The 16,943-nt window shown below is 44.8% G+C and overlaps 1 protein-coding gene across 3 annotated transcripts in view; it reads left to right on the top strand.

The window, feature by feature from the left end:
• NUP153 (nucleoporin 153) overlaps positions 1–16,943 on the top strand; it is a 72,053-nt gene continuing 55,110 nt past the window's right edge. For 2 of the 3 annotated variants that reach the window (XM_090039228.1, XM_090039229.1), the window contains exon 1: positions 1–264. In XM_090039228.1, coding sequence (XP_089895354.1) covers positions 175–264 — 90 coding nt within the window. In that variant the 5' untranslated portion in view covers positions 1–174. Of the gene's footprint in view, positions 265–783; positions 865–16,943 lie in introns of those variants that run through there. The other variant, XM_090039230.1, reaches the window with a different exon arrangement.

Genomic DNA, 16,943 nt, shown 5'->3' on the forward strand with positions numbered 1-16,943 from the left:
GGCGGGACGGAGCCGGCGGCGCGTGAGGCCTGGGAGGCCGCGAGACGAGCCGCGCGGGTGCTGGGGCGCCACTCCACAGAGCCCGTGACGGCACAGAGAGGCGGGGCCGGGGAGCGGCCGGGCCGCGGGGGGAGGGGCGGCGCGCGGGACCCGGGGAAGGGCCCGGGGCTCATCATGGCTTCGGGCAGTGGCGGCGGCGGCGGCAAGATCCGGACGCGGCGCTACCACCTGGGCGCCTCCACGCCCTACCCGCGGGGCAAGCAGGTGAGGGGCCTGAGGGCGGGCGCGGCCTCGGCCCCACGTGGGAGCCTCCGCGCCGGGCGGGGCCGCGTGGCGGGCGCGGCCGTTGGCGGGCGTTACACCCCGGGGGGAAAAAAAATCAGGGATTAACCCCTTCCCGCCCGCAGCCCCGGTTGAGCCGGAGGGGGGGTGTTCCATGGTGGGGGGTCCCAGTTGTGGGAAGAACTGAAGGGATGGATGTGGCTGGGTGGTTGGGCCAGAGGGGCTTTCCAGCCCTGCCCGTGGTAGGAGGATATGGGGGGGTTGCAGTTGCGTGTGCCTTTGTGGGGGGCAGTATATTTTTTCCTGATTACTTTACTTTTTTTTTCCCTGATTTTTTTTTTTTTTTTACTTCATTCCATTGATGTTTCAGATTTTTGCTGCTTTGAACCTTTGTTTCTGTCCATCTCAGTCCAGCTTGGAAAGCCTCCCCCCAGGTGCTTCCACTGAGGGCTCCTGCATCACAGTCACCTTCCCTGCCTCATTCCTCTGAAGTTTTTCAAGAGTGGTCCCCTGCACATGGCTTTTGCCTGGAACGTCCTGGGTGTGATAGAATACGAGGGGGGAAGCAGGAAATCTTGCTTCGTAAGCTGTTCTCCTGCCTCCCCCTTCTTTGCCTTGCCTTCCTGGGTAAAGAGAGAATGAGTTTTGGTTAACAAATTGCTACTCTTCCCTCAGGGAGCTGTCTTGGGTGCCTAGCCCAAGCTGCTGGAGGCAGGCAGGAGGGAAGGGTCTGCTCTGTTAATGTCTCAGCTTGCCATCTGTTTGAGATGTGCTTGTGGCAGCTTGCTTAAGGGTCCGTTCCCCTGTGTACTTTGCGAGCATCACTTCAGGAACATTTAGGGGATGTGTTTGAAGGCGACAGTCTAAGTCACTGCTTTTTTTAATTAGTAACTTGAGCTAGAAGACTGTATAAATGAGGATTTGCGTGTATGTGTGTAGATACAGGTTGTGGGAGGTGTACCTTCACCGAGGGTGCCATGGTATCCTGGGGTGCCTTGAGATCCTTTCTAGGGTGCTGCAGGGTGCCATGCAGTGTTGGAAATGCTAGGTATGCAGCCATGATTCACAAAGTACACCTAGAGACTTCATATAATCCACAGAATCAAAACCATTCTGACCTGTTGTGGTCTTTCTGAGTTCCTTGCAACCAAAGAGTTGCTCCGTTAATTTTCCAGTCAAAAATGAGTGAAAGCTAAGAGATGACGTTTTCCAAGGAGTGCCTTAGTTTATCATGGGGTGTCTCGAGTCTAAGAAGTTTAAAACCCCCTGATCCAGATAGATGTTGATATATGCTCAGACGCAGATACACACAGACATATATATAATGTCATATTTCCTTTCAAAATAATTAACATGGAGTTATAATTTGTGTACAGCCTTAAGCACAAGATTGTTTTATACAGCATGATATGTGCGTTCGTCTCGGAAATTCTGGTGTGGCCTAATAACAGACATCTAACTGTTGAAAGTAAGTTGCTACTCTTTCAGATCAAGTATTGACATACTTTTGTAAAAGGTGAAGCAGAACTGAAAAATCAGGTAATGTGCATGATGATGAGACCTAGTTAAAGAATGACTGATAAAGCTGTAAAGATAGATACTGAAGCCAAAATATACCAATCAAATTTAAGCTAAGATAGGGTAAAATATCTGAGGAAAGTTTCTTTTCCTTATTGTAATAATTTTAAATTCCATTGTCTCGTTGGTTTATTAAATTGTGCATGTTTTGTTGGATATTTCAAAAAGCACTTTTCCAGGTTGAGCTTGTAAACTTGCAGAACATTCTGCAATATTTATTTCTGGGCAGCTAATTTTAAGTAGTAGGCTTAAATTTTCCAGATGTGTGGTAATAGTCTAGACTAGGGCCCAAAACATGCAGTCTTCCAGTGTGATCCCTGTGGCCCTCCATAATTTATTAAGTTAGAAGATTTGAACAGCAGCAAAACAGTGAGTCCTGTGTCCTTGTTGTGTGGTAGTTTGCTAATCTGCATGCATGCCTACATGTACAGTCCAGTTTTCTGCTTGTAGCCATGACAGGGCTGATGTCCAGTCAGAGTAGATCCCACTAGGGACAGCCTCCTTTTGGAAAATGTATCTTGCAAGAGGGCCTCAATAAAGTTTAAATTGTTGGCCTTTAGATTAGTTTTTTTTTAATGACCTTTGAAAAAATTTAGGCACTCAGGTCAAAAAAATTGCAATCCTAAAACCTCCTGAATCAGACCTGTCCCTTGAGGCATCTCCTCAATACATGCTGCAGTCTGTAACCTTAAAATTCCTTCTCCTTTTTTTTGCCTGAAATTTCTATTTCTGCATGTACCCAGAAGCACCTTGGTGCTAACCTACTCAGTCTTGTTGAAACCCAGTTCAGACGTATTCCTCAATCAGGATCTAAAAAGTAGGCATTGATCCAGCTAAGTCTTTAGAGGGATTTGGTCCAGTAGACATTCTTCAAGCATACTCAGCATTTACCAGTGGAATCAGACCTCATATAGCAGGATGTGAGGCTTTGGCAGCCCACCTGTCTCCCAGCCAGGGTTGGGTCGTTCTGGCCTGCAGCTGCAAAAAGTTGGCTACCTCTGACCTGTAGGATACATTGGCAGCTTTAGAGGTAGCTGGAGGAAGGGGTTTGAGCAGTGGGATGTCTCGGGTCTGTATAATGATCAAGGAGTTGTTGGCTCTGTTGTGTGAAAGCTTAATGATTTTGCACTTGCTCAGAATATGGGGCCTCAGTCGGTTTCCTCTTCTGTCTGAGATGATTTAGACCCATATCTCCTGTCTTACAGAGCATGATATTCTAGAGTGGGGTGGGCAAAATATGGCTCATGGGCCAGATCCAGGCTATCAGTTGACTGGATCCAGCCTATGGCTGCCCCTGTAGTGCTCCACATGGGGCCAGGCTCCACCCGCACGTGCCTGGGTCCCAACTTGTGTCTGGGCACACAGCTTCCAATGGGGGTGTTCTCAGTGCTGCTCTGCTCTTCTCATCTCCAGCTGGAGCTGCCCGGCTGAAGCTTCCGCCTCCCCACCTGCTTGCCCGCCTTGGAGTGGCACAGTAGGAGCTGGAGGTCTGAGCTGCTGCTGAAATCGAGGGGAGCAGAGAAGCACCCGATTGGCTACCATTGCACTGGGAATAGCCCCACCAGAAGCTGTGGGTGCTGGCCAGGGCCCAGGCCAATAGGGCTGCTCTGGTCTAGCCCCCAGCTGTGGCTCCTTTCACCCATGCTGCAACACTTTGGGCAGGGGGTGCTTCTGCCCCAGAGTGCAGGGCTCTGCCTCCAGCTCCTGGCTAACTTTCACCTGCTTCCCCCACCTGGTTCGATGAGCTGTCACCTGCGGGCAGAGCAGAGTAGGTGGAAATTGGCCAGAAGCTGGAGTTGGAGGCAACTGGCTGAAGCTCGCCTGGGCCCAACAGGGCTATTCCCAGTATGGCTGCAGCCTGCAGGGTACTTACTGCTCTGCTCCCCTTGCCTCCAGCAGCAGTTGTTCCTCCTGCTCGGGGCAGGTGGGAGGAAGCTTTAGCCAGGCAGATCTGGCGGGGGGTGAGGGAAGCAGAATAACACCTGGCCAGCTACAGCCACACTGGGAGCAGTCCTACCAGAAGCTGCATGATCGCTGGGGCCATGACCAAGGCTGGGCTGGCAGGTGTGGAGAGGAGCATGGTATGGCCTGTCATGGGCAGGGTTGAGCCCCATACAGAGCACTGCAGGGGCAGTTGAAGCCACATCCCCTAAGGGAGATCTGCTGCATGCACCTCCTGCCTCCCCCCACTTTGCTTCTCATGCTTATGCCCTCCCCACAGTTCTGTGCACCTGGCTGCCAAACACTGCTCCCTGCCTGGCCAGAGCCTCATAGGGAGTTTTGATGAGTTGATGGTGGAGGAACAGATGCTGACCCTGCCCACAATAGCTCATCAAAACTCCCTGTGTGGTCCTCAGGGCCCAAATAATTGCCCTGTCTATTCTAGAGCGTATGGTCTCCACTCCTGTTGAAGCTGGGCCACTGTGCAGAGAGGAATCCAGAATTAGTTGAGCTAGAGAGAGAAGGATGACTTACCCAGTGGTTAAGGGTATTGACCTAATATATTAAGTAGAGCTTGGAGCAGGGACTAGAATCCACGTTTAACTCTCCATTGGGTTTCTTAATTGCTGGGCTTTGCACTTGGTTCCCCTTTGCACACTTTCTGGCCATATGATACCTTGTGTTCTTTTTTTACATAGTGGTATGGCTTTGAACACAGCAGTGAAATGTGGATGTGAATACATGCAGGCAGAAGAGAGAATTGAGCTGTGTTTTCTTACCTGGGCAAGTGGTGTTAACAATTAGCCTTCCTTTAGGAAGGGGGTGGCATTACCATTAACTTTCTTGCTGACTTCATTTAAAAAAAAAAAAAAGTAATCCTGGTATGATTCTGTGATGAAATAGTACTAGGCTAGTTCTAGGTAAGTTCATCATGAGGGTAGGGACCTTTAACATCTCCCTGCTGCTTGTGTTGGCAGCTTTGGATTCTGTTCTGAGGTGTCTTTCCCACTCCATTGTATAAAGAGCCTAAGCACCTACATTTGTGTTCTGGATTCCTCTTTAGGAGCCAAAAAGTTAGTTGTTGCAGCAGCAGACTTCAAATCCTGTTATTTGAGCTAGCTGTCATAGTTTCTACTGCATTTACTTCAGTGAAATTGCTTGAGTTATTAAAATAACATGTATTTGGTTGTGGAATTAGGTCTTGTTTTACATTAGTGGGCCCACAGGCTGAATCTGGCCCATGGAACCATTGGATCTGGCCTGCATACATGGGGCTTTGACAGCATTCAGTGGTAGAGGGCTTGGATGGCTGTTGCTGTCCATGCTGCCTCAGGGACAAACCCAGCAGTGGACCTGGGCGGATCTTAGTGCCTGTCTGACCATCTGTCTCTGACCTGGCCGGGTTATTCCAGCCTTCAGCCAGAAAAGGTTGCCTACCCCATATTACTGTCTTTGCAGGTTTTCATATTCCTGGCATTGATGTTGTGCCATTTGCTTTATACTGGGTTACCTTGGAAAACTGTTCTTAGTATGGAGGCCATAACATGCAAGCTAGTTTGAACAGTCATCCTAAGACAAGAAGAGGTAGAGCAAAAATTCTTATACGTAAAAAAGTGATTCTGTTTTTTCCTGTGTTTAAGCTTTCACACTGGCAAGTCTTTCTAAGCGTGGCACTGTAACCTGGTACATTTTGTTTTAAGGTTCAGATTAGTGGTTGTAATCTTAAGGCTGTGGCATTGATAGTCAAAGTTTCCTTTTTGCACTGTGTAGTTGTACCATTGCAAATTCCGTGTGTGTGTGTGTCTGTATCAACCTATCATTATAGAGATGGGCCAGTGTGCCAAAGTAATATGATTCACACTTCTGCTTACAACCAGATAAGCTACACCCCTGCCACTTCTTTACTCTTGGGATTTGTGTTGGTATTACTGTGGTATTCCAGAAGGAGAATTACAGTAGAAAAGTTATCTGGAAGTCTTCTGGTCCTTATGATTCAAGCATCTCTGGGTAGTTAGCTTCCTCTTAAAGTCAGTGAGGCACAGTGGAGGAGTCTGCCCCAGCAGAGCAGGTGTAGGATTAGGACTCAAACAGTATGTTGTAACTTCTAAATTAATCAATTTTTCACTTGACTTTTTAAAATGTTTTTTATTTCTGATTTCCAGTTTGTTCTGCTTTTGAGTACAGTAGTTTTTGAATATTGTGAGTTGGGGAAGGTGAGCATTATGATTTAGATCAGGGTAACTTTTATTCTTTTCTCTGAGAGGCACCTTCTGATTGCTTGCTGTTGATATCCCGTGAGTAGGCATAATTTGCAGAATGTTATGGTCCTCAATGTAATGTTGACGTGAAGTAGGTATCTCTTAGTTTAAATATAACATTCATTAGAGGAATACCTACGTACAAAATTTTGTCAGCATAACTATACTGATATAACTATCAAAGAATTACATTAGTTTGAATAGTCACGCATGTCCAACTGTTTGCTTAAGTTCAATAGCTAGTTGGCCTCATTAACTACTAATTAGTTTTAAAAGCTCATAGAATATGTGCTAAAGGCTTATCTGCCCATCTTTTAAGTACAGAGCTATAAGATCACTACATCTTAGGTTTTATCTCTGGCATCATCTGTATCTGTTTACTAGAATCTATTAGGACTTAAAATTATTCTCTTTTCTTCTGTAAGTAGGTTAGCAGTGGTGTCAGCATTGCTTGAAATGCCAATACGGATTGGGTCCAGGCACGTTCACTAATGTTTCATATGTTCCAGTTCAGCTTAGATGTAGCTTAGCATAGTTTTATGAAAAGTTTGTAGAAGGGCTCATCACTGTTAATAGCCAGGGAATGTGTATTAATATAAACTTCCAGAATACATGTTGAGAAGGTTGTAGAATCATAGTTGTCTGTATGGGTAAATATTCTAACCTACTCCTTATGAAAGAATAACTTCCTTTACCGAGAGAGCTTTTTCTGAAGAAGGGAAGTAACATATCCTGATGTAGCACTTTACACTATTATAACAAATGTATCAATTTAAATTGTGAACTTCCCACAGAGAAGGAATACATTTAAGCTATTTTAGCGATATTATATTTTCAAAACTTGTTTGTAGACCACCATGTTTTCAGATGCTACATCATGCAAAAGGACAACTACAGTAAATAAATTAGTGTTACTTTGTAAGCAGCTGGTGTATTTGTTGCATGAAGATTGGGCAACTACAAATTATGGAATGGAAATATTGCACGGTCATGATGGAGGAGGAAGTGGTTCCCACTATGAACTTTCTATTACTATGTGTCCTATGGAAAAGTTCGGACTTTCCTGGATGGTACTATATTTTGTGAAACATTATAGACCTCTACTGCTATACAAATAAATTGCACTGAGTACTTTAAAGCAGTGCGTCTCAGAAACTTACTAACGAAGTTCTGAAATCTGACTCATTAGAACAGAACTCTGGCATAATTCCTTAGTTTGTCCCCTCATTTGATCGTTCTTCAAAGCAGAGCCATGCAGGATTGGACAACGTATGTCTTTTACAGAAATAATCACTCACTGCTCTCAAACATCTCTTAGTCTTCTCTATCACCTGCTGTGATTTTTTTTCTTTCTTTCTGTTTCTTCTAAAATTCAACTGCATTGCATTGTCTGAACCCTTATGGCTTATCTGCATGAGAAAGTTGCATTGATTTAACTGAAGCTGTTATTTAAACCGGCTTTGTTAAACAGGTGCATCCTATGCTTTTATTTTGGTTTTAGAGGAGGTGTGCATACATGTGGTTTTATCCAGTTTGACTTGCATTGATTGGGAACAGGGTTAAGATAAAACTCTTAACCCAGAATAAGATAGCAAAGTGTGGACAAACAGTTAAACTGGAGTTAACTAAAAATGAACAGGGACTTATTGCAGAGTAAATGGCACATGATAACTGTCTGTAATTACTATATAGTAAGTGAAAGCTAAACTGGGACAGCTCTAACCCCAGTTGAATTTAAGGGTAAGCTGCTGCAAGTCAGCTTTCACTTACTGGAGTGGGAGAGGACAGAGTAGGTAACTGCATAAATAGTTACTGTACCTCAGCTGTTGTATGGAAAATCCCTACCTCCCTTTCACTTGCTGAAGATTGAACATGCTAAAGATACAGTGCTATAAACTAAGCTGTGAATATGAACAGTTAGGTTTAACAATATTGATGCAGCTCCTGCATGTGGGCAGGCTTATTCTGATGCAAGAGCTGTATCAATATTGCCTCTGGAACAGGGTTGGGTTTTTTTAATTCAGCTTTCTTCATTTTGGAAGAGGTTTAAGCTAAAATGAAAATCAGTGCTCTTACTGGCAAGGTGGTCTGAAGGCCTTAACTGTACTGATATAATAAAAGCGGTATAACTGGGACAACTTTCTTGAGTTTTTAGGCTTTAAAAGATACAGCAGTATAACTATCCTATGTAGACGAGGCATAATTCTTCTATATTCTCCAGCCTTTACTTCTCGTTTAATTATTTCCGCTACTTAAAAATGCTGCTGCAAAAATCAAAAAACTACAGTTAACTCTATTTGTTTGCTGTATTATTGTCTTTTGAGCACCAGCATGTATATTTAGTCTATAAATTGTTCATAAAACATGCCACCATGATCCCCCAATACTGTCTTTTTTTAAAAACAAGCAACAACACAAAAAATACCAGGAAATTGCATCCAGTTAAGCATGAGCGTCATTAAACTCAATGACCAGTGAGGGAAAGGGAAGAAAAGTAATGAGTTTGTAAGAGGTAAAATTCTTAGTGTCTCAAGATTGTTGTGCTGTGAAAATTCTTTCTAAACAGGGGAGGGAATACTAATATTTTCAAGAATGGGGTCATCGTTGGTTTTCTGTAGTTCAGCCTGTAGTTGCTTAGCTTATTTAGTTAAAATGAAGTGTTAGTGATGTTATAGCCATGATGGTTCAGGAATTATGCAAGAGGCAGGGATTTTTTTGGATGATATCGAGGGGTGCACCGATTGAAGATTTTTTTGGCCAATAACTAATCAGCCATATCGGCCAGTACTCATCCCATAGCCAGTATGCAGCCCAGCAGCTTGGAGATCAGTGTCTGGCCAGTAGGTCTGTGGGAGGGGAGGGGAATGGGGATGGAGGGGGCAGATGGAGACCCCCATGGTGAAGGAGGGAATGGGTCAGGGGCAGGTGCTGCCCAACTTGGGCAGGCAGGGCATGAGGGGGTGGGAACGAGGGATGGGCCCCCCTGGATTTGTGTGCTGGGTGGGGGCCGGTGCCTGCCTCTTCCTGGCAGGGGCTGGGCCAGAGCTGTTCTCGGGGTGGGGCAGGGCAGCACCAGTGGCACTGGGAGGGGGAGCTACAGTGAATTTTGGGGTGGCAGTAGCCTACCCTGTAGCCCCTCTGTGCCCACAAGTGTTGCTGCCTCCCACCCCAGGCTCAGTCCCAGCCCAGCACCTGCTGGGAAGAGGCCACTGGAGCCGCTGGCCCCAAGCCTGCAGCAGGCAGCCTACACTCGCTCCACACACAAATTCGGAGGTCACGTGCCCCCCAAGCCCCTCCCCCTGGGGTGTGTGCAATGGTGGGAGCTGCGTCCCCCCCTGCGCTCCCCAGACAAGCTGCCCATGGCTCCATCCCATGCCCTACTTGATTCTGGCTAGGCAGCACCTGCCCCATTCCTTTCCTTACTATGGGGGCCTCAGTCTGCCTTCCCCATGCCCATTCCCCCCAACTCCACAGACTTACCAACAGGATGCTGCTCTCCAAGCTGTCAGGCTACATTCCTAGCCGCGTGTATGCTGCAGCTCTGCACATGCACACGGCATTTATCAGTTATGTTATCGGATATACTGGCCCAAAAAAACAGACTGCCAATGATGTCAATTTTCCTTTTATCATGCCAAACTGATATGGTCCAATATATCGGTGTACCTCTAGTGATATCTTTTACTGGACCAACTGCATAGTTATGCTAGACTTAAACAGGCGTTTGAATGTAAAGCATTCTTCTGATGACCTAAAAAAGAGTTTTTGAGACCTGGAGAAGAATGTCAGGCATTCAAAAGCTTGTCTAACTCTGTCCAAGCTATTTCGTTTGTCCGGACACAAGTTACACACAAACTAATTTAAGTGATCAGAAACTGGTTTAGACCTGTAACAGAACAGAAGTTTAGTACACATCAACCAGTTTCCAAGTGGTCGAAACTGGTTCAAGATAAACCTGGCTGAATGTAGGTTGAATCAGCTAAGCCCTATCAGAGTTAGCTGATTTAGATCAAACTGATTTATGAAACTTCTGTCCCAGACTCCTTCCTGGTTTTATTTAAATTGCAGGCACCCAGCATCCCAGGATGCTTTGCAGCCCTTGCCTGGGCTGTGCTGTCTGCTGTAGAGAGCAGGGTTGGCCCACCCCTTCTGCTCCCTAGCCAGAGCAGAGAGGGCTGGCTGACAGGGGGGTGAGGTGGGAAACCCAACTGGGGACAGCCCTGTCTTCCTGTGGCAGGGGAGGAGGGCAGCCACTGCCAGGCCCCTGCCCCCTGCCTGAGCTCACAGACTGAGTAGGGGAGGCCCCAGACCACAGCAGAGTTTGCCTGGGGGGCAGTCCCTCCCAGGCTCCCCCCACTCAAGCAGTATGGGGGGTGTGGCTAGATGCTGGTTGCATGGGGGGATTAAGGGGGCCCAGGCTCTTCTCTCCCCACCCCCCCCTTGCTGTTTGAGTGATGGGGGTTTGGCCAGATATTGACTCTGGGCTGGTTGCCTGAGGTGAAGGTGGAGGAAGGGTTGAATCCTGGATACCCCAGCTGGGGACCTTGCAGGCTAGGGTGTGGGATTTAAACCCCTCCCCACTCGTGCTCCGTGGCTTGCTGTGGCCTGCCCAGGCTCCCCCGCCCTCCCTTAGCTCAGCTTCCCTCCAGCCTTCTGGCCACTGCAGAAGGGAAGGGAGGGCTCTCTCTAGTGCTCCTGGCTTTTAGCCTGAGTCATTGCAGGCATGTGACTGCATTTCCAGAATTAAAAGTAAATGTCTGTTCACTGGTTTCTTAGTCCAGTCTACACAGGTTAGACTAACCTGCAAAGATTGAATCAGTTCATGCTTGAGCTTTTTGAATGTCTGTACTTGGCCTAAAAGCTGCACCCAAGGTATTTACCTCTGATTATTTTCTGAGCTAAGTGCTGACTCACAAATGTATTGGGCCTTGTTTTTATTAGGAAAAATACTGTATTTTAAGCCCTGATAATCGATGCATGTTAAAATCTTAAAAGAAAAGGCATTTATAGTTTTAGTGTGTTCAGAGGAGTAAGAGTTAAAACTAGGACTAGTTTCCTTCAGGCACTGAACTGCTTGCTGTCAGTCTGGGCTGGATTTGAACCAGTGACCTAGAAGAGAGAGCCTCTGTCTGCCATTATTAGTCCCCTGAGTCATGCAGATTCTGCCTGGAAGCTGATTAAGATTCATGGTTGAAGCCTTCTGTTGAAATAAAAGGTGTTTAAAAGTGTTAGTTTCTTGCTCTGTCCTTAAAAACAGTCCCAGTTTTTCTAAGCAGGCTTTCTAAGTAAATAGCTCATTCTAATGTCTTGGTTCTTATGACTTTTTTTCTGTTTATTATAAGTACTATTCTTAGTGCTTTAAAATACAGAAATTTAGTTTGCTTTTTTTGGTTTATAAATATATTGAGAGAGAACCAATATAATTGGCATACATTTTTAAAATAGTTGGGTTAAATGTATTTTGAACTTCCTGCAGTTTTTCTGTTTCTTTGTGGGGGGGAAATATATTAACTGCTTTTTATAACTGATTGGAAGGCATTATCTGTGTGGTGTTGTTTTAAATCAATCTCCTTCAAATTGATTTATGCTAACTATTTAGTAGCTATTGTCATTAAAATGCTGTCCTTTATATAATGGAGTGTGTAGACGGGTGATATGCTCTACTTGGCCACTTTTATTGGAACATTTTTATTGTGGCATCAACATGGCATTTGAGATTGGTCTACATTTAAAAGTTTTATTGGTTTAAATAGATCAGTTTTAAGTCAATCTTGTTAACTTGGTGTGAATCCCTAATGGAGATGTACATAATCTGATTTAACTCTTACTCAAATCATTTCATCTTAATTTGATAAGGGTCAAACAATTTTAAGTGTTTCTGTTTTGCTAAGTTTCACTAGTTTTTTTAATAGACGTTATTAAACTAACAGAGGACTTTTTTCCAATGTAGACAAATCCTCTGTGCCTTCCAGTAGTGTCTTCAGTGAAATAATTGCAGTCTAGGCTGAACGTTTAGGAAACAAACGGCCTGTGTCCTGGAGTACAAGGTCCTGAATCCATACAGTATACAGTGTTTCAGGATACTCGCCCAATGTAAAATAAAATTAAAACTGTTTATGCTGTCCTCAATTTACAAATATAAATACACAAGAAGTTTTATCTTCCCTATTAATGATAATAACTTTCCTGTTTTATAGTTTACACATGTTGCATTTATAATCTTAACTCTGTTAGATATTTCTTTTTGTCTTGTTTTCTGAGACCAGGATTGAGGTCGTACTTACTGGTTTAATACACTGATGGAAATTACACTAAGAGCTGGAGCAGACTGGTTTGCTCTCCTACACTAGCTGCTTGAATTAGGCATTATTATAGTACCATTATTACAGTATTAGTTTGTTTTGTCTCTGATGTTATGCAGTTTTCAGAGGGATTTGGTGCATGTTAACCAGTACATTTAGCCTTCCTCAAGCAAATGGTTCATGCAGTACTGCTTGCATGCATCAAGCTGAGCAGAGTGAATGTGCAGCAAGGTTAAATTATCTGCAGCTTCCAGTGTTGTGGGTTAATTGTGGTTTCTAATTTTTTTTGACAAAACTACTGCAGTATACATGAGTGTTGGCAGGGCTTCCTTGAGCCCTGTTAAAATTTAGATAGCCTTACCATCTAATTTAGAGTTACTTTTTAAAAATTAATTTTATTTAGCTTTTCCTACTATCCTTAGTTCTTGGTTAGGGCTGTGTGTATACCAGATCTCAAACATTGGTCTTTTTGGATCTTTTGGAGTGTCTTGATTTTTCTAATGGTAATTTTTTTTTTCCTATTTAAATCTAGCTCAGAAATGATGTCACAGGAAAGGCTATTGTGAATAAGATAACAGGTTTAATATCTAATGGGACTGGTACATTACATTTTTGGAATCCCAATAGCACATCCTATTATCAGCTCAATTTGTGATAAAAAGACATGATAGCACTGATTCTTGAGTAGTATGCATCTTGAACAAATCCTGGTAAATCATATGCTTGATGACTAAACATCAACAATCCCATGTAAACACTGTTATATTTACCGCCGCACAGGTATTTTAAACATGTGCATGTATGTAAGATGACTTGACCATCTTTTAAAAAAAATTTAGCCTACTAAAATTACCAAGGCTAATTAGTATGATTTTTCTGAGTTAATTAAAACTCTGACGATACAAAAAAGTTTCTTTGAAAATGTTGTATATATCTTTTTTTATTGTGTTTGATATTTAAGAAGCTAGCTCCACCCTTGTTGATACAAAGCAGGTGATTCTAAGTAATCCTGCAATCCTCCTCTAGTCCTTTGTATTTAACACCAAATTGTGCTTAATGAGCTGCTACACTACTCCAGAGTGGCAAGAGTGAATATTTGTAATGAGGAGGATTTCACTAGTGAAGCAGGATACATTATATAATGATACCAACAGTATGGGTGCTTCTAATAGTGGCAAATGATGCTGAGCAGTTCTTAGCCATTGTTTCAGGAATAATTCTGAATGTGGCTTGTCCTTGTGGACACTTACAACCATGCTTAGCACTAGCTCAACTTCTGATAACAATTAATAGTAGTTTTTCTAGTATAGATAAAGCTAAAGTGTTGAAAGTGATTATAACAGTCTGAGCAGAGTTGGATGATGTAGTAATCAAAATGATGATTGGTTTAACTAGTGTTCCCACTGGTTTTGCTACAACAGTGGCAAGTGAAGGTGAGAAATTATGTCAATTTAGTCTCCTAAATAAACTAATTTTCCTACAGGTTAATGGGAAAGGGGTAGGAAGAGGTGGCATGTTTTTTGGAGATCTCTATTTCAGATACTCTAGATATATGACCACTTTCATATTGGTATTTGAGCATAAGTAACGTTATTTTGAATTGGACACCTTATGCACCCAGAGTATTCTAAATGAAATATAGGTATGTTAAAATGAGCAGATTTAGCAAAATATTATGTGCCTGTTAACACGTGTCTTAAGGCATCAGGCAGTTGTGGAAAATGCTGTTAACTCTACCCCAATAGATTCTGTACATGGAAAATGTATAATGTATTATAATTTTCCACATACAGTATCTGATTAGTGGAAAGTCATCTTAAATTTGCTCCCCTCCCACTCTTGTGGTGGGGAAAACAGCAGCTGGAGGGTGAGGGCCAGAACCCTGACCCTTGTCCCCTGTGCCTGTTCCCCTAGTACAGGGGTGGGCAAAATATGGCCTGTGGGCCGGATGCGGCCCACCAAGCACTTCTCTCCAGCCTGCGGAGTCCCTTCAAAACCATGTGATGGTGGCTGCCTCTCTAAAAGGCTCTAGTGGCACCAGCTGCTGGCTGCAGGACCTCAGGGTGTTTCCTTGGGTTCTGGTTGTGAGGCAACCAGCCCTGACCACAACCTGACCCAGCTGGTGTTGCTCTGCCCCTGGCTCAGGCCACATTTGCAGCTTGAGAGGGGGTGGAGGCTGGGCCAGAACCTGTGGTGCCGGTGAGGGGAAACAGTGTATGGGCCGGGTTCTTCTTTGCTGCATGGGACTGGAAAGAGCCCTGCCCTGCAGGTAAGCCCAGGAAAGTGACTGCTGGACTGGCTTTCCCTGTGCCGTGCCGTGCTGTGCCGTGCCAGCCATGCAGGGTTGGGCTGGGCCAGCACTGGGGAGGGGAAGCAGCAGCTGGGCCACAGCTCCAGCCCAGTCATCACCAGGGAGGAGAGGTGGTGGCAGAGCTGTGTGCTGCTTGGGACAGGATGAGCCCAGCTGGAGCGGCAGGGGCTCAGCTGCATTTTCCCCCTATCTACGCTGGTCAGTCCTGAGCGGCACGTGGCTCCACCGCTGTTTTGCTGGCTGGTGCAGGCCTGGCTGGGCTCGCCCCATCCCCAGCAGCACGTGGGAAGCCAACTTCAGCAGCATGCCACATTTCCTGGCTGGTGCAGACCTGGCCCGATATGTCCCATCTGGAGCAGCATGCGGCTGAAGCCAGCTTCCCAGGTGCTGCTGGGGGCAGGGCAAGCCTGACTGAGTTGGCACTGGCCAGCAGAAGCGGAGTTGGAGCCTCCTCCTACCCATGCGGCCCTTGACAGCTTGCCAAAACTCATCAAGCGGCCCTCCACCCGAAATAATTGCTGGTCCCTCCCCTAGTACCTACTTCCCCACACTCCCTGCCCTCCTCCCACCCTTTGCCTTTTGCTGCAGCTCTGTTCCTCTGAGGCAGTCAGCAGCAGTGGTGGCCCTGGTGCAGCACAACCCAGCCTAGCCAGGGAGAGGTGGTAGCAGCTCCTGGTTGGGCCAGGTCAAGGCTGGAGGGACTGGAGCTAGAGCAGAAAGTAAAGGGGGAGAAAGCAACTGGGGTGGGGGGGACCCACTGGTGGGGCACCAGGCTGTAAGAGGGAGCAGGGAGTGGGGAAAGCAAGCACAGGCACAAGGGAGGCAGGCTGTAGGACCCCCTTCCTTCAACCTTGCAGCCTCTCCAATGTGCTTCTAGCCATGGGGGCTATCTATCCCTTGCCAAATGAACCATTCCAGCTCAGGGGGGTGGAGGGGGTGTCAACAACTCAGCTGTGACTTCAGCCCATAGTTAGGGGTCAAACCCAGAGCTGAGCTGGCACCTATCCCCAGCCATACTTGAATCCAAGACAAAGCTTCTTTCCTTCCATGCTCTTTGGGATTTGAGTAAATACTGTGTATACTTGGATAAAAGTACTTGTTCAGAGAGTTATGCCCTACTATGCCATCCTAATATTATGCATTGTTTTGCCTGCTGTTGTGCTTTTGACCTGAAACAAGCTTTATTTATAAAAAGCAAACCATTTAGAGCTGGGTGTCCATCAATATAGTACAGAAATTTAGAAGTATTTACAGAATGTACATCTAGTAATCTTACAAATAAAATATGTAATTAACTGAATCCCCAGGTTCTGTTCTCAGGCTGAACAAGAACTAACTTTTCCTTTCTGATTTAGTGTAACACCTTCAGTGAAACTTGAGGAGGCACATGTGTACACAGGAGTATTTTCATACTAAAGTTTTTCTTTCCCTTTTTGGAGTTGGTTGATTGCTATCTGAACGCAGCATGTGCTCTGATGTAACACCCATTGTTCTCCACCTTGGGAGGACAAACCATTGTTGATCAGGATTATTAAAACAGTGAACAGAATCATTCAGTATTAGAGGAGTGAGGTTGGAAACAGGATTGAATTTATTGGAGTTTGAATTCTTTGGGACCGGTTGGGGGTAGGCACAATGTCTCCAACAGAGTGTAATGCTGGCTTCTTGCATTATGATGAAATAGGTAATTATAGGCTAACTGAACTTTGTAGATTTCCAGGCAATATTAAAATGCACAATAGGGCTTTGCTGTCTTTGAGATGTTACCTTTAAAGTAGCTAGATTTTTTTTTTAAATTATTATCAGATTTCATTTTAAAGAATGAAAGGAAAATATGTGGGAATGTAGAAACAATCTTTCCTTCAAGATTCTACAAAACAAATTGTGGGAAGTGTTCCAGTTGCCCTAAATGAAGTCCTTTCCAAAAGATTATGTAATTGGTGGCATGCCAGTAACACGCTGTTCAGAGCAAACTAAGTTCCAGTAAACTTCTGATTCAATATCAGTAATTTACAAAATAAAAGCAAATGTGCAGTTCTGCCCTACTCCCACATCACTTTGGTTACTTAGCTTCAGCAGTTTGTCAGTTTTCATTTTGATTATGCTGATGATTCATGCATTTTAAGAAGGTAAACTGTGTGACAGGAAGAAGAGAAACCCATGAGAACTGGGCTAGATATGAAAACTTACACTCTGTTAAAAGATGCTTATTGATGGCTAATTTCCCATTACTGTCTGCTTTAATGTGCGCTGCTGAACATTTGAAGCTGT

Source organism: Crocodylus siamensis, chromosome 3, assembly GCF_052110815.1.
Source record: "Crocodylus siamensis isolate JL-2025a chromosome 3, ASM5211081v1, whole genome shotgun sequence".
NCBI classification, from domain to species: Eukaryota; Metazoa; Chordata; order Crocodylia; family Crocodylidae; genus Crocodylus; species Crocodylus siamensis.